The following is a 26,506-nucleotide window of genomic DNA, read 5'->3' on the forward strand; positions in this document are numbered from 1 at the left end:
ACAACCCAAAGGTGTGTTTCCAAGACAAGCGATACCTAATCCTAAAACACCAAACACAGCCTTTGAGGTAAACGGTAATACTAGTAACGAAAATGTAAATGTAGGTGAGATAAATTCCATCACCACTCTCCGTTTAGGCAGAGTGGTGGATAACAAAGTAACTATGTCTATAGTTACCCCACCAGTAGTCCCTACACTAGATATTACACTAGATACCGAAACAGAAACTAAAGATCCTACCCATGTAGAGGTACCAGTTAAACCACAACCTAAGAAACAGAAAAGCAAGGTTAACCATCCTGTTGATCCATATGCTAAATATAGAGAGAAACCATCATTTCCTCAGAAATTAGCTATGTTAAACAAGGATACAAATTTTGATGAGATTAGGGAAGTTTTTAAAAATCTAACGATAAACTTACCTTTTCTTGAAGCGATTAAAAAGTTACCTCACCATGCTAAGTTTCTTAAAGAGTTGTGTACTACTAGGCGTAAGACAAAGATTCCTAAAGACGCCTTTTTAACTGAACAGTTTACAACTTTAACGGAACACAACAAAATCGTTAAGTACAAGGACCAATTCGCCCCATCTTTGTAATGCACCTTAGGGGATACTCACACGACCAACTGCTTTATTAGACCTCGGGGCGAGTGTTAACTTACTCCCTTATTGTTTATATAAACAAATAGGTCTACAGGAAATGCAACCTACAACAATGACGTTGCAACTAGCTGATAGGTCTATCAAGTATCCTAAGGGTGTAGTGGAAAACGTGCTTGTTAAGGTTCAGGATTTCTACTATCCTTCGCGGATTTTGTTATCCTCGATATAGAAGTCGCTAACAATTCGTTCCGATCATTTTAGGGTGCCCTTTCTTGGCAACTGCCAACGCACTTATAAACTGCCGCGATGGTTCGATGTCCTTGTCTTTTGGCCATCTTTTCGTTGCGGTTAACATTTTTAAAACGAACAAACAATTGCCCTATATGAATATCGATGGAGAGGTTAACATGATCGAGAGCTTAGCTCATGATTATTTCAAAACCATGTTTCTGAATGACCAGATGCACAAATTCCTTTCCTTTGGAAGTTCCAACTTCAACAAATACTCCTTGGACGTAGAGGAAATTGAGGAAGATTTCCTTCAAGTCTTTTGCAACACTTCCTTGCCACCTCGCGAGTCCCACCCTGCCAACCTCCATTTATCCCTTGACGCTATGACGGAATATGAATTTTTCACCCTCTACTCCCAGTGATTCTTTTGACCCACCTATTAAGGAATGTCTGGCATATCTCAAGGCTTCTAATAATCTAGACCTGAGAGCTCTAGCTAACACTCATTCATCTTCCCTCACCAATATTCCCCACCTTCCACCCTTTCAAAGGAACCTGGAGTTTGCGCTTGACCCTTTTGTTTCTTCTATACTTAATGATTTTCTAAATCCTCTTAATACAGAAATAATTCCCAAGGGAAAGGCACTTGACACCTTCATTTTCAGAATTGAGACGGTTCCCACCTACACCATGAATGAGTTTTGTGCCAAACCTACATTCTCATTTCTTCTATTTCTTACGTCTAAAATTCATTCATATCCACCATATCTTCCACAAACATCCATTTTCTCATGATCATTCAATTGGACACCCTCTCGTTCAAAGGCAAAAAAGAAGGTGCATGCGCGGTTACATTCTAGATCCATCAGACTTCGCTTTAATTTCAATAAGTTGCGTTGTAGAGAATTTTGGGGCTTGATTCTGTTTGGGAGTGCATTCCATATTATTTATTTATGGAAAGACCCTCAACTCTTTAGGTTGTTGATATATGGAAAACTAAAAGGTATATATATATATATATATATCCAGTTATTTGTTAAAGTCTCGAGTATCTGACTATAAACGGCTCATTTTGTTGTTTGGTGTCCTTCCTTATAATTTCATATATTGGTAAGTGCACCACTCAGGTAACCGAGCCCTCCTTATGGAGTGTGTGGCTATAAATACCGAATCCTAAGTCCACGTTAAACATAATTCACATTTCCCACTCTTGCATGTTTTCTCAGATTTTGAATCATGTTCTTCTATGGTGTGAATTATGCATTTATTAATTTATTATTTTTCTTATATTAAATCTTATTCATAAAAAATAAAAATTGTTAAAATTATAAAAATAGTAATTTAGGAAGTCTCGGGAATCCGACTTTAAAAGACCCGCTTTTAAACCAAATTTTCTAAACTTCATTGCCAAAAATTTGTTTGGGGGTGGGGTGTTCGTTTCTGTATTAGATTGTTCAACTTTCCATTTGTGTTGCGTAGGCCGTTTAATTGTATTTTGATTCAAGTTGACATTATCTATGAAATTAGAGTTCATTCGTTTGCAAAACTTAGGTCACGCACGCACTATGAGGTATTCCCATCTTCTTATATGTCATCCACGGACGGAATAGAATGTTTTATGGATCATTGGATTGGAAATTCTCTCTTGATCATTTCCATAGCTCATTCGCAAAAATTGGACCGGCAGCGAAGCGGAAAATTTAGTTTGAAGTTGCGCAAAAAATCGAAAAATCAAATTGGGCTTGGGCCCAATCTCGCGCACACGTGCAACACATGTGTGTCTCCATCTTCAACATAACAGTCGCGATTTCACCTTCCAAAACCGCCATTACCAAATTCAAAACCATAACCTAAAATAAATATAAAAAAAAAAAAAAAAAATACAGCCACGCCCAAATTCAAAACCTTACCCAAAACACTCCCACCACCATCCCCAACATCGAAAATTAAGAGAAAAACCAAAAAATATTTGAACTGCCGCACAACAGCTGTCCCACCACCATCGTTTTATTTAAGTAGGGTTGTTTCACATCGTTTCCTACACCACATACAAACCCCCAAATCAATTCAAAACTTTCAATGGCTCTAAGAAGAAGAATTCTTCCGGAACAAGCTTTTACGGCCGACCGCTTCGCACCATTTTTTCATGATGAGATGATTAGGAGGAATTGGAATAGGTTGTGGTACTCAACAAATAATTTCTATCACTTCGATTTGGTCGAACAATTCAATAAGAAGAGAGAGTTAGATGGTCAGAAAGTTTTCATGAAGGTGGCTGGGGTTAGGAGAGAATTATCGAGAGAGAAGTTGGTTGAGATTCTAGGCATTACGCCTGAACAACACCTCGACGCCACCATGCAGGAATCCCAGTATACTGGAGTTCCTACAATGATGAACGACACTCTCATGGAAGGTCAATATAATCCGAATTCTCATTGTGCTCGACAGTCATCTCTGCGAACCAACCAACTGGCTGTAGCTCATTGGATTGGTAAGAACGTCATTGGGAAGGAGAAAGTGAGCGATATCGGTTTGACATGTCTGCACGTTATCTGGATATTCCAAGAGAAGAGGTATGAATTCGGTATCCTCGAGTTTTTGATAAATATGATTAGAGGAGTTGGGAAGAGTATTGCACCATTCCCTGCTTTAATTACGAAGATAATGTTGTCTTGAGGGGGGGAGGGGAGGGAAACCAAGAACTGAGCGGAATATGTTGAAATTGCATTCAAATGAAATTATTTATACGGAGTGCATCCAAAAGACTTGGATGTTGCCGGAGGATAGGGTGGTTGATTCGGATGAGGAAATGGAGGACATGACATGTTTGGATGAAGATGCCTTGGAAAAGTGTACGTATGAGTCAGAACGCATGTCAATGTTGCATACTAGCGTGCGTTGCATTTATGCTATTTGTGAAGATGTACGAGATAGGCAGATTATAATTCGAAATAAACAAAAGAACCTTCAGACGAGTTTTGAAAACCTCGAAAAAGGGTCAGGAGGATCTCTTGTATAACATGGAGACACTCCTTCAGACAATGCGCAATATGTAGAGATGAATGCAGCAATGGAAGCATAACGCCTGTTCCAAGTAGAGATTCTTCGACGCATGCCACCCCTGGAAGGTTCTGTTTTAGATGAGTCTGAGAGGCATGAACATCGTCGTCAAAGGACGGATGGCTCGGGCCCTTCTTCATCCCAGGCCCAATCTCCATCTCAGGGTCCATCTTCATCACGTGGCTAGGTGTTTCAAAAATTTGGTGTTTCGATGTTATTTAGTTGTTTTTATTGTTTTTATTAGTTCGGATATTAAGTTTTTTAAAATTCAGTAGTTAAATTTAAATTCGGTAGTTAAAATGTTGTTTGAATTTCATTTTTTAATATAATATGGTTCTTTTCAAATTGTGCATTATTTTTATTGTTAATCCCACCTTCTCGAATTGTTTGGGGGTGGTATTAGTTAGTCTAACATGATTTTTATATGATCCACATTTTTATTATATAATTTTGCAATGATTGTTGGGAATATTGTCGATATGGGCATGGCTATGAATATATATTGTGATATGATGAAATCCCATGAGTTAGGGAGTTTCTATCCTAAATTCAACCTAAAAGATATTAGGTTTGTTTTGGAATAGAGAATATGGGTTGTTTCCATTTTCGGTTTTGGAAATTTTTTGTTTCCGGCAATTGCCTTAAAACTTGTTGGTAACTTCCCGATTCGTTTTAGCAACTTAAAACCTATAAAAACTTCATTCATTCTACACTCACAACCCACACTACACCTCACTTTCATCTCTCACCTTTAACTCCCATGGTTCCCATCTTTCTTATCCATTTTAGCACTATCGGCATTTCGGGCTTCGGCGCCTAATGGAGCGACTGCGACCCTAGGCAATCGCCCGATAGAATTTCAACAGAGCGCGACCCGCGCCCTACCAAGCCCTTAGTTGAGCGTGACCTGCGCCCACAACACTGAAATTCCAGTTTTCATCCTGAGCACGATCCGCACCCATCCCAGGCCCAAAGTGAGCGTGCCCTGCACCCAAGTGCCTGGAACTCGAAAATCACCAAGGCGCACCCCGCGCCTTACCCAGGCCTAGGTGGAGCGCACCTCGCACCCAGAACCCCGGGGCCAAGAAAAATTCCACTTTTTTGTGGGTTGTTCCAGGATCCTTCACAGCTATTCCAGCGAGTTTATTGGGGATGACATTCCCTCGTATCATACCGGAACAATCTTTTGAAGACTTGTTCCAAAGTGACACCTACGGTGTGTGGTTTCGCGAAGTGATCATTCTAGCAGGATGGGAGCCGCTATTGGTAAGTCCTGATGAACTTTATTCTCCCGCACTTACATCTTATTTTTATGATAATTGTAAGTTCTTTGATAGACCAGATGGAGAACAAGTGTTCTCCATCACCATTGGGGATGAACCAATGGAAATTTCCAGGTTCTTGATAGCCTTTTGTGCTTGGACTTGCTATGCCGGCCGAAATACAAGACTCATGGGCCTATTTGGTAGATAATATGTACATGTATAACTATGATGATTTGCATGAGCATTACGGGGTAGGAATCTTTAGGATAGAGGACCAAGGGGATTATAATGTCGCCCTTGGTAGCCAGTCTATGAACGTGGGCACTGTTATGTTTTGGATCATGCTAAACATTAGAGGGGAATGGCGTTATTCTTTTATGAATGACGAAACTTGTGATATTTTCCTTGCTTTAGCTGGGGGACGTACACTCTATGATATTCCCCAGACCCTAATGTCTAGTTTAGCCCGAGCCCTAGCAAGAGGCAAGAGTACCTTCTTATGCCTGTTTTAATTTGCTGTATAATGCTATGTTTCTTCCCTATTTTTTGTGCCCGTTTCACGGATTGGGTTGGGGTCGACATTGCGAGACCCACCAATTGTATTATTCGATCTTTCCGTGCAATGACTTAGCAAGGGTGGAGGATACAACCTCATCAGGTTGCGCCTTACACCCCATCCGACCAAGTGGCGTTTGACAGGTTAGCTATAGTAGACGATAAGTGGCGTGAAGCCTAGAAAATTACCATGGGAGTTAAGCTTAGTTTTTATTTCAGTTAGTGTCTGCTTATATCCCAAGCAATTTGTTTCTCATTAACCCCATAACGGGTGGAACTCTTATAGAGTTGCATCGGTTTTTCTTTTCTATATTAGTATGTTTAACCTGGTTTTGCAGATGTTCCAGAATTTCACGCGTTTCCATGGTATTTCTCTACCCTATTTATTTAAATACTTTGAGGACAAAGCATGCTTCTTGTTTGGGGGGGGCATAGAAACACATGTAATTAAAGAATCTGTTAGGATATAGATATGTATAATATGCACTTGTTTTCTAGTTTAAAAAAAAAATCTAAAATTTTAAAAATATAAATAAAAAGTATGCTATACACTTAGGAATATTGGTATTGTTTTCTTTCTCTATGCTCTCAATAATCTAGAAGTCTCACGTAGCTTTTGCATTAGAATAGTTTTTAGAAACTTAGGCTAATATATAGGTAATAATCCTTGCATCTATCTATAAATATGTTACATAAGTATCTATGATTGTTGGTAGTAAGCTTCTGAAATCTAGGCTAGAGTACTTATTCTACAAATCCTGTGAGAATATAGCCTAAAGCCTTATATGAGTAAACATTTGAGAAATGACACAAGGGAGAAGTAAAATCCGGATAGAGAAATCACACGTCCACTTGCTTGATTACTATACCATATCCTAAGCGAGAATTTAGGCCCTCTTTGGATTGATATAGCCAGAAATTCAAACCTATGAATTATTTTCCGTTAGTCGCCTCTCTGAGCCTTTTATAAACCGCAAATCCTTTACCCTGTTACAAAACAAAACAAAATAAAAAAATCAACCTACCCAATTCTTTGAATAAGTCTGAGAATAGAGATGAAGAATAGAAAAGAGAAGAACCTTTGAAATCAAGAATTCGTTAGTCTCTTCAGATGAGAAAAGTAAGTTTCCATCCAAATAAAAAATAATAATAATAATAATAAAATAAAAGAAAATAAAGAGTTAGAACTCCAAAAATAGAATCAAGGAGTCAAAAGCCAAAGAAAAAGAAAAAAAATATGGCTAAGGATGGAAACAAAGTGTAGAAGCAAAAGTAAAGAACAAGGGTTTCTCTAGTTGCATAATATGAAGCATTTATTATTCAGACTTGTCCGTTTTGAATATCCATTCCCTTCCTTCTTAAACCATCTCCTAATCCCCGCAACACCTAATAAAGACCTCTAGCTCAATTAGGAATAGGATAGTGTGATAGTAAGTGGCAGATGTGTTTGATCGACTCCGACTTCCTTGTGTGTCATTGAGATTGTAAGATAAAGTGTGCCCACTGTACACTGGAGTAGCGAAACTTAAGCGGAAAAATCAGAGTGGTTTTTGTCTTGACATTTATGTGAGGACCTACTTAAGGACGCTATTCCGAGTTTTCAGAAACGGGCCTACTAGTACATCTCATAGTATTACTCATTGTATATATGTTTATTCGTAGATGATTGATTATTATGCATATATTAGCTTACGTTTCGACTTGATTATTCTGTATTCATTGCTAGTGAGATGTATAAATAATTGAGACATAGATAAGGAAACAATAGTTTTATTTTTGAGTCGTTGTAGTATACATGAAGTTTGTGAGTACCTTCACTGGAAAACTCTCACGAGGCTATAACTCATCCACTAGGAAATTCCTAGTGGTTTAAGGCCTTGTTGCATATGGTCAATCCAATCGCACTCGGTGAAATGAGATTAGTTAGAACTCCATTTTTGGTCACTTATGCTAATTTCTCATATTTGCTTGAGGACAAGCAAAATGCTATTTGGGGGGTGGTTTGATAAGAGCCCAAAACTATAGTTTTAACCCCTTAACAATAATACTTTTAGACCAATTATGCGAGTTATAAATAAGAGTTAATTACATGCTTTTATGTATTTTAGGCATTGAAGTCAATTATGTACAGAAATGTGCCACTTTGGCAATATAAAGGAGCAAGGGTTGGTTGCTAAGAAGTTCTGTGATTAAAGACCAAGCTTCAAGGAGAAAAAGCCTTTGTAAATTCCGGTCAGAAGCTGAAAAGTCGGAGTCAACGCGGGCAGAAACAACACATAAAAATCAGCAGAACTTCCAAAGACTATATCTTTGAACTCAGGTCTCGAAATTGGGCGTACCTTATGTCAAAACGACCGGCTTGGAAAGAGCTTTCCAATGGTTCAAAAGTTGGCCCAATCAGAGGAGTAGAAGTAGATGAAAAGTCTGTTGAAGTCAAAGCCAGCTGAAAAGGGCCCTGTGGACAGAAGAAATTGGGTTTTGGGCTTGATTTTCCGACCCAAAACATGGACCCTCACCTGATGCACGAAAATGTGGATCTGGTCTCCTCTATTTCCACACACAAGACTTAGCTCTTAAGAAATAAATTAGCTTAGGATAGAAAGTAGCCATGAGAGTAGCCATTAAAGCTTAGTTCTAGATCTAGTTTTTTTCAATTAATTAATTAGTTGTTATTCTTGTTTTAATTTCAGTATTGAATCATTGTTTATCATTCATTAGATAAATAAAATAGTTAGTTCTTGATAATTTTGATTTTGTTATTTAAAATTGCTTAGATCTAATTTCAATTCTTAGTCTTTAATGATTTCTTAGTTGTTAATTTAGATTTCAATTATTGTTTAGTTGAATTTAATAAAGTTAAATTTTTTATATTATGTCTTATTCAATTTCATATGGAAATGATAGTTTGATGAATCAAGGCTAAACCTCCATTAGAGAGGTTTGATGAAGCCTTGATGAAAACTTGATTGTGTAGTATAGAATCGTTGTAAGAGTCTATTCCACTCTAGAAGGTCGTTGATTCGCCATGAGAATGGGTGGGCGGGCGTCCTCACATGCTAGTTATGAATTGGTAGAGATGTCATGTATAATTAGGGATTAGAACTACCAATTCTTATCGTAAGAACATAATAATTAGATTACAACAATCTATGCTAGTTTCTTAAGTTGGATTCAAGGTGGATTCAATCCCATCCTAATTCTTATTCTAGATTCAAACTTTAGTATTCCGTAGCATTTCGTAGTATAATTCGTAAAACTCTCATTGACTTTGGTAGGATTGATAGTCGTAGGAAACTTGAATGCTAAAGAACTAGGAGTGGAACGAATCTTCTATTCCAACTCTACTTCAATAGTATCGAGAGTAGAAATCTTTGATAATCACGAGTATAGTTCAGTTTTAGTTTTACTTGCGTTTAGAGTTTCATCGCTTTATTCATTAGTAAAACTATCAATTTTACTATTATCATTCCTCTCTAAGGCGACTTTTCATATGACATCATTAGTCATAAACATTTCTTTTCATCAAATAGGTGTGGAGAGATCTAAAGGTGTGGGGGACACATTAAATTTTCACCGGACACTTTACACCGGATTTTAACATTCAAGAATTCTCATTTATTATAATATTTTTATCATAAACTAAACATCGTCTTAGCAATAGAATCATTACTAAATATTCCAAACCCAATAACCAATCAACTCACCTCATTATCAATTATATAAATCACAAATATCAAAATTCTCAATTATGAATAACACGTTAATTAAATGCCTCATGAATACTTTTTAAACAACCACAATCACGTACACAATTAAGTACTAACATTGTTCACATATAGTTATCACAAAAACTAATATATAATATATAATATAGTGTAGTGGCTGCACTTTTGCTCAAAGCTGCCTACGTATCCAAATCTTTCAAGATTGGAATCAAGCCTTCGTAGTTCTTATCAGCCACATTGTTAAAGTCAAAGTCCATCAGTGCCAACAGATATTATTGCATGATACCACGTTAAATCTTTATTAGATAGTGACAAACATGTTTATATAGATTTTGACAACATTCTATTATTAGATTTGTCCACAAAGTTCAATATGTCAAAAGTCAAACTTGGTCAACCAGTCAAAGGGTAAATCAGTTAATCCAAAACTCATCCCATAACCCATTAATTAAACAATGAACTCATAAGTCCTAAACTGACTTGGCTAGCTTGACCCGGTTCAATAACTTAAGTCTTAACACAGCCTATAAACAGATTAAGCCCAACTAGAAATAGTTTTTATAAACCGATCCAACCCTCACAACTTTAAGCCCACAATCCAAAAACTAAGACCCAAGACCCAACTAAAAGAAACTAAAGCCCAGCCCACTTAAAATGAAGGCTTGCCCAAAGAAACCAAAACTTAAAATTTCCGGTCCAAGCCCAACTAAAAAGACTTTAGAGCCTGGTCCAATTAAGAGGTCATCTTCTACCTCCTTCTTCCTCCTCAAGTGCCTACATCACCACTGAATCAACCACCACCAATCTCACTACCCACCACACCAAAACCGTTCGGTTTTTCTCCCCCTCAAAAACCAACTTTTGACACAACCAAAACTAAATTCCATCACTCCTCAAAAATCTATTTTGACGCCATTAACGCCCCCTTCGGAGCTTCAACAACACCCATACAATTAAACAACCAAATTAACATTCAACAACCATAGTTCACCCAACAACACAATTTACCTATACAAACCCGACAATTAAACAACCGATTCTAAACCCGACATCACCCATAAACCAACAATCCACAATCAATTCAAATTGAGAAATATCGCATAATATATAGATCGACCAAGTAAATAACAATAACCCTTAATCAATTAATTACTCGCATTTTATCAATAAATCTTGTCGAGTTTTCTTGAGACCAGATTTGTTCTTCAATTATGATGATAACCTTTATTTAAACATAGTTAACACTAAATAGTCGACAATACCAAAACCAAATAATAAATCAATATGTGGACAGTTTAAATATCAAGTAAAAATAATTTTTCCACATCATCGTGAAATCTACAGCAATGTGAAATTTATCAAATCCAGAAAATATCTACTCACCTCTGTCGTGTTTACGAGTGACACGTAAATGAATATAAACTTGAGAACGAAAAACGCCACGCAACAATCGTCAGAAACCAATCCCAATAATCTTCGCCTTTCTCTCTTTTTCACTCTGTGTAAAACTCTCTGTGTGAACTCCTCTTTGTGTTTATTTTTTTTTCCAAACGGAAGAGGGTCTATCCTCCATTCCCACATTTTCTCTCTCCACTAATCTTTATCCTCTTTTTGCTTTATTTTATGGGACTGGAATTTTCCACGCTCAGTTTTCACACTTCCCCGAATCGTTAAATGACATGACCAAATTACCCTCACCTTTTGTAAGCACCAGCTGTCTACCTATTTTTCTCCTTAATACCCCACACCACCCTTCTCGGTTATAGAGGTAAACATGAACCACGAAATCGAAAAAAAAATGTTTTCTCACCTTTTTTACCATTATTTCAAGGCGGAAGACAAAAAGACTCACTTTTCTTAGTCATATACGAAAGAATTTGGTTTCCATTTTAGCTGATTTTCTCTTGAAGCAACAACATTGAAGTGGTATAAAGTTTGTGAAGGATTGAAACTTGGTAAAAGGATAGTGAATTCAAGTAGATGAAAAGGTAAGTCCTTAGTTATTCTTTCAATTTGTGTTTTGGCATTTGGAATCTTTTATTAACCGTGTAATCCTTGTTTAAATCAAGTTTTCAATTTTAACCCATTTTCTCTTTCTTGTGTACTTAAAGTAGATAACATTTTGTAGATATTGAGAATTTAATTGCACGGGATTCAATTGCACTATTTATTTTGTTCTATATTATTTTGTCATTGTAAATGTAGTCAAATTGCAGACAAGAAAAATTATTCATAAGTATCGTCAAGGATATTATTTGCGTTGTTTATGAAAGAACATGGGCATTCAAAAGGTGAGTGCGTTTACAAACCACCATGAGAATGAAATGGAACAATCTGAAAGGGTAGTTGAGTGTGAAAATCAAGAGCATCATGTACATCGGGAGATGCTTCCACCACCGCCAAAAATGTTTATTAGTCGAGAGGACCTACTTCAGTATGTGCACAATTATTCTTTTTCTCAAGGATATGCAACAAGCATTAGAGATTCTAAGAAAGATAAATATGTCAAAATTGGCTGTGACAGAGGAGGCACTTATCTAAATAGATCGAATACCACAGCTAAAGAACGGCAAATGAGAACAAGCTCTCGTCTTATCAATTGCCCCTTCGAAATAAGGGGTAACAAACAAGATGATGGGGTGTGGCAACTCCAAGTTAAAGATGGATCCCATAATCATGAACCATCAAAGGATATGTCTGGGCATCCTTCGTTTCGTCGATTGTCACATGATGAGTTCTTGAGAGTTAAAGAAATGACAACGTCGGGTATACCACCTCGCAAATGATTACTTCGCTGCGCAATGCTAATCTAGATATTCTAGCAGTATCTAGAACCATTTACACTGCAAAAGCAAAGATTCGAAAAGATGAGTTAAAAGGTCGCACGCCGATTCAAGCTTTGTTAGAAGATCTTTCGGAGAAAGGGTTTATGCATAACATTAAATGTGATGCAGAAGATCGTTTAACTCATCTGTTTTTTTCACATCCTTTCTCAGTTACATTAAGTAAGAGCTACTCATATATCTTTGTGATGGATTGCACTTATAAGTCTAACAAATTCAAGATGCTGCTGCTTGACATTATTGGAGTGACAAGTTTTAACACTTCTTTCTATTCAAGTTGCGATTTCTTGCAGAAAGAGGAAGAAAGAGATTACATTTGGGCTTTAAATATGTTCAAGGAAATTCTAGGTGATACTTGTCAGCCTCTTGTAATTGTAACAGATAGGGAATTGGCATTGATGAACGCTATTCAAGTTGTTTTCCCGATGAGTACACACCTTCTATGTATTCGGCACATTGAAAAAAATTTATTGGATAACTGTAGGCCACTCTTTGGAGAAGACCAAGATTGGGCTAATTTTTTATCTGTATGGACTAAAGTTGTCACACCCCGAATTTTGACAAAATCGAAAAACAATATTTGTTCCTGACTCTTCTATTTTCGAGGTGTGATGCACTCTCCACTTCCAAAAACCCATCATCTATTTTGATTATTCTAATAATTTGAAACCAATAAATTTTTTTAAATAAACAAAAGTCCTCTTCATTACCAAAAACTTTCAAATATGATTAAGTTATAAATCTCCTTTCAACAACTTTTTAATTATAATTACAACTGAAAATACAAAGCAACATTGTCTCAATTGAAAATCTATTTCACCTCAAGGGAAAACAAAACATATCCTATAATGAGATGCTAACGCGAACTACAAGCATCAATCAACCTTCTTTAACACTAATCATGTCAAGACTTATCAACTGGGTTCATTTAATGAACACACTCGATAAGCAAACATGCAAATCGGGTCAGCATTATAAATAATGCTGATATGAGTAGCCCTAAAATACAAATCATACTTATATATATATACACAATCAATAAGGCAGTTAGTTCCTCCACCGAGGCACCTTAACTTCCAACGAATAATACAACATTCCTAAATTACAATAATTAAGGCAGGTAGTTTCTCCACTGAGGCGCCTTAGCTTCCAATTCAATAATAATAAGGCATTTAGTTCTTCCATTGAGGCGCCTTAAGTTCAAACCGTACTAGATCAACTACATCTAATAATAATAGAACAAAACTAAAACTTACTCTATACTTACACTGGTGTAAGCATAATCACAGAGTGGGTCACACTTGCATAAATAATCAATTCAACCCAACCTTCTGTAGAACTATTGTGAATGCAACATAAATTATAATAAATCATTTATTAGAGCTTTAACGTACACTTTGTTATATCATCACAATGATTGTTTGGAGTTTCTTCAAGTGTCTCTAGAATCACGTCATCTTTATGTTTTACCTAGTTTCTCTGGCTACCACAATCGCTCCCCAATGCCGAACATGTACATCCACATGCCTCCCCTCACATAATGCACCACTCCGTGCGTAGTTACCCTAAGCGGGATATCGCATACCAGGTAACCCTCACACGATCGTCATTATGTGAGTCCTGCCACTATTCGGCATAAAATATCGCACGTCTCGTTCTAATTTTGCGAACGAGATAATCAAGCCACTATTCGGCTATGCCAGAAGGGCCATTCAGATTCATTGAAACGCCAGAAGGGCCAATCGAATCACATACGCCCTTCACATGGGCCAATCACATGAGTTGTGGTAGCTAGGTTCTAGGATTTTCGTTACGTAAATTATTCAAGTATGATACGTATGTATCTCATAACAACTTTCATTCTTTCGCGTGCCAAATAAATTATAGCACTAATCCACAATCCTATGGGAAATATCCACACATATTATATTACCTCATAATAGCATCTCACAGATTTAATAATCGAGCGTTTACATTTATTTCTCAAAGTTATTGCATTTAATAGATATCCTAACATATTATATCATTTAACATAACAACAATTACAATATACCATAAAATTTCACAATTGCTCCAAACCTATCGCATAACCTTTTTAGCGTTTTAAGAATATTATGTCTCCTAAAATTTCAATCTCGTCACGTGTCAAAATTGTACAGTATCAACGTCAAATCTTTCTTAAATAATGACCAACCAGTTTATATAGGCTTCCATAGCATGCTACCATTGGATTAATCCATAAAATAATAATATAACAATGTAACACAATAAACAGTCAACACTCAACGATCAACAGTCCAAAACCAAGGCCCAAACCTTTGTATCATGGCCCCAAAAGTCTAAACAGATTTAAATGACTCAACTTGAACCACTTTAAATCATGTGAGCCCAGCCCAAACAAAAATAGAATCGTCCTAAAGAAACAAAACTGATGTGGTCCGGCCCAAAAACAAAAGAAAGGAACTGGGCCAAAGAAACAAAACTGATGTGGTCCGACCCAAAAACAAAAGAAAGGGAACTGGGCCAAAGAAACAAAACTGATGTGGTCCGGCCCAAAAACAAAAGAAAGGGAACTGGGCCAAAGAAACAAAACTGATGTGGTCCGGCCCAAAAACAAAAGAAAAAGGAACTGGGCCAAAGAAACAAAATTGATGTGGTCCGGCCCAAAAACAAAAGAAAAAGGAACTGGCCCAACAACAAACTAATGTTTAGGCCCAAAAACAAAAGAATAGATTTTTGGCCCAAAGCCCAACTAAGGGAACAGAGTCGCTAGGGCAGGGAATCGGGTCGGGTTTGACTCAAATCCGACCGCGAATAGTTTAGGTTTGGATCGATTTTTATATCCGTTTACTTATTCGGGTCGGGTTTGGGGTCGGGTCTGTCAGATTCAGATTCGGGTTTAGATATATTTTTTGGGTTTTTTTTTTAATTTTTAGTGTTATCCGATCGGGTTAGTCGGATATAATCGGGTTCGGGTTAGGTTAGGATATTAAATTTCGGATATAATTGGGTTCAGGTTCGGGTTCGGACATTATGAAACTATTCGGATTCGGATTTGGATATAGCCATATCCGACCCGAACCCGACCCGATCCCTGCCCTAAGAGTCGCTGTCTTCCTCACCAGCGCTCTCCTCCTCCACCAACTCAAGTTTCGGCCACCAACTCTCCTCTTCCTCCCCTCTCATCCAAGCGGTTTTGACCCTCATGAAAAACCCCATCTTTTAATACCATCAAAACCCGATTCCCCCACTCCTCACAATTCACGGTCGGCGCCATTAACAAAACTTGGAAGCTTCAACAACACCATACAACCCACCAAAATAGTTGGGTTTTGATCCCCAACAAAACCCAACCCTATGCTATACTAAAAACTCGATTCCTTACATCATTCATCAATTATAGAAAAAATCTCGACCTCCATTAACACATTTACAGAGCTTCAACAGCACCACTCCTCTCCAACACTCAATCACCCAAACCAATACTATATACAAGTTCAAATATAAATTAATGGACAATTCTTTACTTTTGGGGCTTTAGCCGCCATTTAACAACCTCCAGAGTTCGAACAGTTCCAACAGTTTCAACAAATCAACTTCCAGAGTTTTAGTAATTAAGCAAAACAACACATAACATTTAACAAGTTAACCATTCAACATGATGAGAGAAAAATAACGACATAGTAAAAGCAGAACAAAAACTGAGAGGAAGAAAAACTCGGCAGTAAATGTTTTTACTCGTAGACGTAAAACTCTAGTTTGGATGAAAAAGACAAACATAACTACTCACCTGTATCGCAAAAAAGAGTACATAGAAAATGACGCAGATAATTCGATCATAAGCTAGCTACAAGATGCACAATCCGCTCTGTCTCTGTTCTTCTTTGTGTTTTAGCTGTTTAGTTCTTGTTTTAAGAAAAAAACCTTCTTTTTTTTTTCTTTCCTGAGACCTTTCTAAATAATTTACTTACCATATATTTGTTTAACCTTTTAGAAACTTCCTATTTTACCAAATATTTCTATTCCTAATATAGAATATTATTTCCTATTAAAAATATTCTATTTATTACATACCTTATATTAACATCTTTTTTGAAAACTTTCCAACTATTAAAAATCTCTACACAAAATTCAAAATTCAAAATACTTGTTTTCCCTCTTTTCTTTTTCTATCAAAAAGTCAAGCCCACATTTACTAGCCCGTTAACCCAGAAATAAATATCAAATTCCGAAATGTTAAATATTATTACAAAATAATGTAAAAATAATTTAGGGGTCTCACAAAAGTGATACAATCTCCTACAGAATCGTTGTACCTTGATGCTTGGAAAGAATTTGAGGATGTTTACTCCCATCAAGTTGTCGCTATCAACTACATCAAAAGTACATGGCTTCCTTTAAGAAAGTGGTTTGTGAAGGCATGGACTGACAAGCATTTACACTTTGGCAATCACGTTACTTCTAGAGTAGAAGGCGCATAAGCAACGTTAAAGAAATATTTGCAAGATTCTACTGGCGATCTTCGTGTGGTGACACGTAAAATTATTCTTGCCATTGAGAATAATTTTAGAGAAATCAAGACTCAACTTGCTAGTGAAAATATTTGAATCCCTCATTTTATTTTTGTCCCTTTTTTTAAAGAACTATTTCGTTGTGTGTCGGTATTTGCATTGGACAAGCTTTTGAAGCAATACAAATCAGTTACAAGTGGGGCGACATTACCTCCATGTATAGGTCATTTTTTCGCTTCAATTGGTCTTTGATAAAAGCCCAAAATTGTAGTTTTTGCCCTTTAATAGTATTATATTTACACCAATTATGTGTATAATAAATAAAAGTTAGTACGGTTTACATGCTTTTGTGTATTTCAGGTATTGGAGTCAAATATATGAAGAAACATATCACTTTTGTGAGATAAAGGAGAAAAGGTTGGTTGCTAAGAAGTTCTATGACTAAAGGCCAAGATTCAAGGAGAAAAAACATTTTTAAAGCCCGATCAAAGCTGAAAAGTTAAAGTTAATGCGGGCAGAAATAGAGTAGAAAAGTCAATAGAACTTCCGTATGCCGTATCTTTGGTCTCAGACCTCGGAATTGGGTCTATTATATGTCAAAACGATCAGCACGGAAAGAGCTTTCTAATGGTTTAGGCTTTGATCCAATATGAGAAGAAAAAGTGGACGAAAAGGCAGTTGTAGTAATTTCCAGCAGCGAATCCCTTTTTGGACTTAAGTAATTAGGTTTTGGGCTTGATTTCATGGCCTAAAACATGGCTCCAAAGCCCATGCACGAAATTGTAAACCTAGCCCTCTCTTATATAAAAAGGAATAAGGCAAAACTCTCAATTACTTAGACTTAGTTATTATTTAGTTTAGACCTAGGATTTAATTCATATCACTCTTCATTAGTTTTAAGTTAGTTGATAATTCAATACTTAGTCTTTAATATAGTTTCAATTCTTAGACTCGTTTCCATTAGATTAATAAAAGTCAAGTTATTGTTCTTCATTATGTCTTATTCTTATTTCTCTATAAATGATAGTCTAATGACTTCTAGCTAAACCTCCATTAGAGGGGTTTGATGAAGCTATGATGAAGACTTGATGTGTTAGTTATAATTATTGCATTTAAGAGTTTCACCCTAGTAGGTTAGTTGATTTGCCATGAGAATGGGTTTAACTTCCTCACATGCTAATTATTAGTTGGCAGAGATTGCCATGAATAATTAGAGATCAATTACTTAATCTTTATTGGTTAGGATTGCAATAATCTACACTAGCATATTAGGAAATCATCTAAGTGAAATCAAATCCCCCTAATCTCTTCTCCATATTCACATCTTAGTATTTAATTGTTATAGTATAAGTTAAATCATCTTAATTAGTTAAATCACCATATTAGTATAATTTCAATCCATTACTCTCATTGCTTTTGTTAGAATCGATTAAACGAGTGAAACTTACGTCTAAGAAACTAAGAGTAGAACAAATTCTCTACTCCACATATTGCACGATAGACGAAAGTAGATAACTTTGATAATTTAGTAGTAATTAGCTTTAGTTTTACTTATTCATAGCATAGCTAGTTAAGAGTAGGTAAAACTATTGTTTTATGGTTTATCAAATGGCGCCGCTGCCATCTTAGTTTTGTTTAGATTCATTTCCGTTCGTATTTTCGTTCCTACCAAAATCCCATTAAACCCACCCACCCTTGTTTGGTTCTAACTGTGTTTGTTTGGTTCAGAAATAATTTTTTTTCAGAATTCTACCTTGAACGCGCCCGCGCCCTAGGTACGCTATTTTGTGAGCACGCACGCCTTCAAGTTACTGGAATTCTTGCCAGCCCGCGTCCGTGCCCGCGCCTTTGTAGGCCTGTTTCCAAGCTTCGCCCGCCCCGCCCCGACGAAAGCCCGATTTTTCACAGGTTAGTTTCCAACTCTCTTCGTTCAAGTTATTCAGTGTTTCCAACTTCATAAATACACTGGCATTGCATATACAAGACGCTATTCAAACGTGTAGCAAGGAGGCATTCATGTACTCCTTCTACCACTCTTCACCTTTTCTGTTAGAGGAGTTTTTAATTTTAGCATATCAGGGTTGTTTTGACTGCTGTTCATGGTTTATATTTATATTGGCCTTAGCCTTGCATGAGATTAAGGTCCGGTACTAGTAAACCATCTTCTGTTATTTATCGCAAGCGTTAACGCACACGCCTATCTAGAATTCCACACACTACACTTGCAACAATGGCTGATGAAATGGACTCCTCTCTCTAACTTTTATAAGGCCCTTAACGATAGCCCTAAGTCTTGCATCGTTCTTGCAGACCTAGTGGGGTGGGGTATTTTCAAATTCCCCCGAATATATTTAATTTGTTACTGGTTTTTCATGGGTTAGACCACGAGAAACCGTATCAGCATGTGTGTAGGATTGAAAAAGTTCTTACCACATTTCATCATCCTACCGTTAGTTTAGAACAAATTAAACTTAGGGTGTTTTCTTTCATCCTAGTTGATAAGGCGACATCTTGGTTAACTGCCCAATCGCCTAATTCTGTGGACTCATGGGCCAACCTCGTTCAATTGTTCATGGAGCAGTTTTACCCACCTCTGAAGACAGATGAAATGCTTTAAAAGATTCATTTCTTCCACCAGAATCTTCATGAATCCTTTTCAGAGGCTTGGAATCGTTTCACTGATCTTCTTATCGAGTGTCCACATCATAACCTTGCAAAAGACACGCTTGGTCGTGCCTTTTTCAAAGGGCTTTTACATCACCATAAAGAGGTTCTTGACATAATGGCTGGGGGTAGTTTCTTTAGTAAAGGTGCCTCAGAGGCTTATAGGTTTTTAGAAGATCAATCTAAGTGTCAAAATAATCTGGGGTAATGACATCCCCGGTCCAAGTAATCTTCTTCCACGATTAAAGTCAAGTATGTTGAAGGTTAAATTTGATCCCAAGCTTAGATCTCTAATCGAATCTCTCACTAAAAAGGTAGAAGCCATTTCCATCCAACATAAGCCTACTCCTGTCATGAACGCCAACACTCTTCCATGTAATTTCTGTTACAGCCTTGAGCATTTCGACTCCTATTGTTCTCTCCTCTATGAACAACCACTCGCACAGCCGAATAATGTTTGTTCCGTAAATAGCGAACCTAACCCACCTTGGAGACAACACCCCAACTTCAGTTGGCAAAATAATCATAAAGTTACACCTCCAGGGTTTAATAATCAAAATGTTAGGCCAGCGACCAATTACAACCAAACTCCACCGAGACAAGGACAAGGACAAGGTAATTATAATAATTATAATAATAATTATAATGCTAATAGAGGTATCATTCCGGTTAATAATAACTATCGTAACTCACCTATTAATAATCAACATGAGATAGTTCCAGTCATACCACCTGTGGCCACTACACCTTCACAACCGGATCGCTTCAAAGCCTACATGCAGGCAAACCAGCAGATTTTACAATCCATTAATCATTCCATACAACAGTTAACCTAAGAGAAAAACCAACCGAAAGGTGTGTTTCCAGGTTAAGCCATACCTAATCATAAAATGCCAAACACAGCCTTTGAAGCAACCGGTAATCCTAGTAATGATAATATACACATAGGCGAGTTAAATGTCATCACCACTCTCCATTATGGCAGGGTGGTTGATAACGCCGTAACTATGCATGTTGTTACCCCACCAATGGTCATTACACTTGATAATTTACTAGAAACTGAAGTAGTAACTGGCGATCCTACTCCTATAGAGGTACCAGTTAAACCTCAACCCAAGAGGAAGGAGGCCAAGGTTAAAACTCCTATTAATCCATATGCTAAATATAGAGAGAACCCACCGTTTCCACAGAGACTATCCATATTACACAAGGATACAAACTTTGATGAGATTAGAGAAATTTTTAAAAATCTAACGATAAACCTACCTTTTCTTGACGCTATTAAAAAGTTACCACAACATGCTAAGTTTCTAAAAGAGTTGTGCACTACTAGGCGGAAAACAAATATACCAAAAGACACCTTTTTAACTAAACAGTTTCCAACTCTATCTAAACATAATGTAATCGTTAAGTACAAGGACCCTGGTCGTCCTACTGTACAATGCACCTTAGGGAATACCCACACGACAACTGCACTATTAGACCTGGGGGGGAGTGTTAACTTACTCCCTTATTATCTATATAAACAAATAGGTTTAAAAGAAATGCAGCCAACTAAAATGACGTTGCAATTAGTTAATCGTTCTATTAAGTATCCTAAGGGTGTGGTTAAAAATATGCTGGTTAAAGTTCAAAACTTTTACTACCCAGCCGACTTCGTTATCCTAAACACATAAGTCGTTAACGTCTCTGTTCCTATCATTTTAGGGCACCCCTTCTTGGCTACTGCCAATGCGTTCATAAACTGCCACGATGGTTCGATGTCCATGTCCTTTGGCCATCTTTCTGTTGAGATAAATGTTTTCAATACGATGAAATAGTTACCAAATACAACTATCGATGGTGAGATTATCATGATCGAGGGCTTAGCTCAAGATTATTTCAACAACACATTTCCTGAGAATCAGATGCATCATTTCCTTTATTTCGGAAGTTTCGACTCCGACGTTTTCGTCCCCACACTAGTCGATACCCTTCTTATAGACGTAGACAAAGATCATAATTTCTACTCCTTGGACAAGATTTATGACTTTCTCAAAGATGCAGAGGAATACCATAGTCATGTGGATGCAACCAGTATCCCACGACCCAACAACATGCCTTTCAAGTTCTTCAACATGTGGTGCTCCCATCCAAAGTTCAAAGATGTGGTGATGGAATCTTGGCAGGAGCCATTATCGGGACACTTTTTATACATTCTCACTCAGAAACTGAAGCGACTAAAGGCTGTTTTGAAGAAGTGGAATAAAGAGACTTTTGGTAACATCAGGTTCAAGGTAGAGGAAGAAACCAAGAGGTTGGAACTGATGCATGAGCAGTTCGAGAGTGGGGATGTTACGGAGGACTTTGTGATGAACATGGTGGACCAAGAAAATCAAGTGGAACTACTGCTACAGCAGGAACAAGATTTTTGGAAACAGAAGTCAAGAACAAAATGGCACAAGGACAATGATCGAAACACAAAATTCTTTCATGCAATGGCCAATAGAAATAAAAGTAAGTCCCTGATCACAGAAATGAGGAATGAGGAGGGTGTCACCCTTCACACTCAAGAGGAGATCGGCAGGCACATAGTCAACCATTACTCTGCCAAATTCAGGAGAGTGGAGCATACTATGGATTGGGATCTTATACATGCTATGCCTCAGGACTTGCAAGCTGAGGATAATGATCTCCTCACATCCATTCCAACACCAGAAGAAGTGAAAGTGGCTGTCTTTCATTTGAACCCAGACAGCTCCCCAGGTCCTGATGGGTTCTCCGGATATTTTTTCCACCATTGTTGGGATATAGTCGGGTATGATCTTACAAGGGCCATCTGCTATTTCTTCTTAAAATCTAGACTGCCATTTGGTATCAATACCAACTTCATTGTTCTAATCCCAAAGGAGAAAAATGACAATCGCTTAGGGCAGATTTCGCCGATATGTCTCTCGAACCGTCTTCAAGGTCATCACAAAGATTCTTGCCGCAAGGTCAAACCGATGCGAGAGCGAATCATCGACAAAGGAACAATATGGCTTCATCCCTAACAAAATTCACAACAAGCCATTGGCCTAGCATCGAACCGGTGAATGATTTGCGACTCTTAGACATGGTGGAAGCATTGGGATAAAACTTGACATCTCTCAAGCCTTTGACCGATGGACTGGGACTTTTCTACGTAGGCGGTTTGCGGCGGGTGGGGTTCAATGAAAGATGGATCAGGTGGATTCAAGCGCTATTCCAAAGCAACACAATGTCTATCATGATAAATGGTGGACCACAAGGGAATTTTTCTGCGAGAAGAGGTCTTAAACAAGGGGACCCTCTATCTCCTCTGCTCTTTGCTATAGCGGAAGATTGCCTAAGCCGAAGCATAAGTAGATTGGTCCTGGAGAACAAGATACAGCCGATGGTGATAAACTCTAAGTACTGCAGTCCCTCACACTTGATGTTTGCTGATGATATCTTTCTTTTCTGCAATGCAAATATGAGATGTCTTAAGCAAGTGGGGCAGATTCTTAACAGGTATCAAGACACCTCAGGGCAGCTCATAAATAAAGAGAAATGCAAGATTTTTCTAAGTCCGATGCAAAGCAGAAAGAAGAATTTGATTTAGGCAACTATGGGAATCAAAGAAGGGAGCTTACCGGAGAATTATCTAGGAGTGCCTTTGATCATGGGTAGGGTAACAAGGGCGGCATTGGCACCGCTGGTGGACAAGATTAGGAAAAGGGCGGCAGGATGGGCGGAGAAAATGCTATCTTTTCAAGGAAGGGTTGTTTTAGTGCGACATGTTCTAAATAGTATCCCAGTCCACAATATGGCGATCTACAGATGGCCACAGTCAGTGATCAAAGAATGTGAGTGAATCATCAGGAATTTCATTTGGAGTGGTAACCCGGCTGAGAGAAAATCTTTTACGGTGTCTTAGGAAAAAACATGCAAACCTTTAGAGGAAGGTGGTCTAGGCATTCAGAGACTTAAAGATATCAACCTATCCATGCTAATGAAACAAGCGTGGGGACTGCTCACAGAGGAGAATGACTGGTCGAAGTTTATGAGAGGAAAGTACACAAATCGATCCGGGCGCTGGACCAACTACAAGACATCGACAGTTTGGGGGCATCGGATGGGCACTTAAGGAGATGACTGAACTCCATGGATGGATAGTGGGGAATGGCTCCTCTATTAATATCCGGGCGAAAACCGGGCTCTGAAGAAACCCATTTGCGACTTCTTCCCAGAAGAAAGTGACGATATCAAGAAATTCCAAGGAAGGCTACAGGAGCGACTGGGAATTCTCAGGTAACTTTTCACAAGTGCTTCAAGCAATCGGTATCAACCTTCTCTCTCTCCAACATCCTGATGATTCCAAGGCCGATGAAAGAGTATGGCTTTCTGATGGAAAAGGAAAATTTTCGGTAGCAGCAACACATGAAGACATCAGGAAAAAAGCGGTGAAGCACATGGGTTGCAGGTTCATATGGAGCGCCAAGATACTCCCTAAAACGCAAGGAATTGCATGGAAGCTAGTAAGAGGGGCATCGCGAAAAGATGATCAGTTGCAAAAGAGGAAGATACAGCTTGCTTCGCGATGTTGTATATGTAAACAAGAAGAAGAAACCATCGATCACATCTTGTACCACTGCCCTCTAGCAAAACTAGTTTGGGATCAGATGCGGCAAATTTTCAGCATGCGATCAGGTATAGAATCCTTCAACGATATTTTGCAACAAAGCAAGCATCATAGCGCATTGATCTTGGATATGTGGAAAGCTTGCTCGCTGACTTGCATGGTCAGTTTGTGGAAAAATCTAAACAAGGTGATTTATGAAGAGAAGAAATCCAGTTTTTTGGATATTTGCTTTCTCACAAGGAGAGCCATCATCAGAGCCTACCACTGTTCATCAGGTACTATGAATAATTGCATGACGGACATGAAAGCTCTGCACAGCTTCAATCTTCCACATAAAGCGAGAAGAGCCCCCCAAATTATTGAATGCTACTGGCTTCCCCCAGCCCCGGGGATTCTTAAAGTGAACGCAGACGAGAGCTCAAGGGGAAATCCAGGTATGGCGGGATGGGGCATAGTTCTAAGGGACTACAAAGGAGATTTCTTGGGGGCAGCAGCAGGGGGGTTGGGTATTGCAACTAACTATATGGCAGAAACTATGGCAGTTGTTGAAGGAATTCAGAGAGCTTTGGACTTGGACTGGAAATACATTTGGATTGAATCAGATTCTTCCTCAGTGGTTAAAGCCTTTCAAGAGGACACAGTACATTGGGAAGTTAGAACTAAATGGAGGCAGCTGAAGGAGAAAGCCACATGGATTAATGTAACTGCAACATGGCGAGAAACTAACTTAGGAGTGGACAGTTGTTCGAGGCATGGAGCATCATTACAAAGGGGGGAAAGTAAATGGTGGGGCACAAGGCCTCCTTTCATGAGAAACCTGGAGAATCAGTTCACTACCTACTTTCGTTTCTCTAACTAATTTTGGGCTGTAATAGGTGGGTACACATATGATGATACTCACACTAGGCAACTTTTACTCTACTTATTATTTTCCTTTGTACCTTTTCATTTTATTCTTTTAATCAATTACCTTTAAGCAAAAAAAAAATGTGGATGCGACCAAGCTAGATGAGGAATTCAATGAGTTTCTTAGAGCCTGTGATGATCCACCCTATCAAGAACTACCTTGCACACCACCTGCCTCGATTGTTTTCCCTCCACCTTTTCAAAGGAACCTTGAGTTTGCACTTGGCCCTCTTGTTTCTCCTGTGCTTCATGATTTTCTAAACTCTCCTAGTAAGAATATACTACCTAAAGAGCCACCTGATATTTTCATTTTCAGTTGTGTGATTATACCAACCCACTCCTCCAATGAATTTTATGCTACACCCACACTCTCATTTCTTCCATTCCTTACTTCTAAAATTCATCCATATCCACCATATCTTCTATAACCATCCATTTTCTCACAATCATTCACTTGGCCACCATTTCGTTGGAAAAACAAGAAGAATTTGCATGCTAGGTTAGGTTCTAGATCCATCAGTATTCACTTTCATTCCACTAGGCCACGTCATGGGAAATCATGGTGCTTGATTGTGTTTGGGCGTGTTTTCTGTGATAATTATTTATGGCAAGATTCACAACTATTTTGGTTGTTGATATATGGTAAACTGCAGGTTATATATATATATATTAGATAAAGTCTCGAGTATCTGCCTATTAAAGACTCATTTTCTTCTTCATTGTACTCTATTCCACTCTTATATTTTGGTTGTGCACCATTAAGATAACCGGGCCCTCCCTTTAGAGTGTGTGGCTGTAAGTACCGGATCCTAAGTCCACGTTTAACATAATTCACGTTTTCCACTCTTGCATGTTTGCTTGGTTTTTTAGTCATGTTTCTCTATGGAGTGCATTATGTTTTTATTGCTTTATTGTTTTCCTTTATATTAAACTTATTAAAAAAAATAAAAAATATTAAAACCATAAAAATAGTAATATAGCAAGTCTCGGGAATCTGACTTTAAAAGACCCATGTGTTTGAACAAATTTTCAACACCCTGTTTTCAAAATTTTGTTTGGGGGTAGGGTGTTTGGTCTTTCCATTCTTGATCTCTCAACTTTCTATTCTTATTGTTTATGCCAGTTAGTCGTATTTTGATTTGGTTTGGCACTATCTATGAATTTAAATTTCTTTTGATCACATAACTTATGTCATTTACGCACTTTGAGGCATTTTTTATTTTCTTATATATCAGCCACGGTTATATTTGAGGTTTTTTTATAGATCATTGGATTGTACTCTCTTTGTTGATCGTTTTCATAGCTCATTCGCAAAAATCGGACCGTTAACGAATCGGGTATTTTAGTTTTAAGTTTACGAGGCATAAGGACATGATGGGTATTATCTGTATTGTTTTGGGCTTGGGCCTAAAAGCTAATAAACCCTACGCGGTCACGTGCCTCGCACGTGACCCCCTTTTAAACACTAAATCAAGTTTTCTTCTCTCTTCTCCGCCTCCACAATGCTAAACCTTACTGACA

General features: G+C 37.8%; 2 protein-coding genes across 2 annotated transcripts; both read left to right on the forward strand.

The window, feature by feature from the left end:
- The first annotated feature begins 11,716 nt into the window (after positions 1-11,716).
- Positions 11,717-12,226, forward strand: LOC147512111 (uncharacterized). The gene has a single exon (XM_086598651.1). It carries the CDS (start codon positions 11,717-11,719, stop codon positions 12,224-12,226), a length of 510 nt encoding a protein of 169 aa, XP_086454777.1.
- A 9,139-nt stretch (positions 12,227-21,365) lies between these two features.
- Positions 21,366-22,490, forward strand: LOC147512112 (uncharacterized). The gene has a single exon (XM_086598652.1). The coding sequence runs from the start codon at positions 21,366-21,368 to the stop codon at positions 22,488-22,490; it is 1,125 nt and encodes a 374-aa protein (XP_086454778.1).
- The last annotated feature ends 4,016 nt before the right edge of the window (positions 22,491-26,506 follow it).

The sequence above is a fragment of the Coptis chinensis genome, chromosome 3 (genome assembly GCF_015680905.1).
Source record: "Coptis chinensis isolate HL-2020 chromosome 3, ASM1568090v1, whole genome shotgun sequence".
Taxonomy (NCBI): Eukaryota; Viridiplantae; Streptophyta; class Magnoliopsida; order Ranunculales; family Ranunculaceae; genus Coptis; species Coptis chinensis.

Excerpts from the sequence above, each read along its gene's own strand:
- LOC147512111 (XM_086598651.1), top strand. The coding sequence starts at position 11,717 with ATGGGCATTCAAAAGGTGAGTGCGTTTACAAACCACCATGAGAATGAA.
- LOC147512112 (XM_086598652.1), top strand. The coding sequence starts at position 21,366 with ATGCATCATTTCCTTTATTTCGGAAGTTTCGACTCCGACGTTTTCGTC.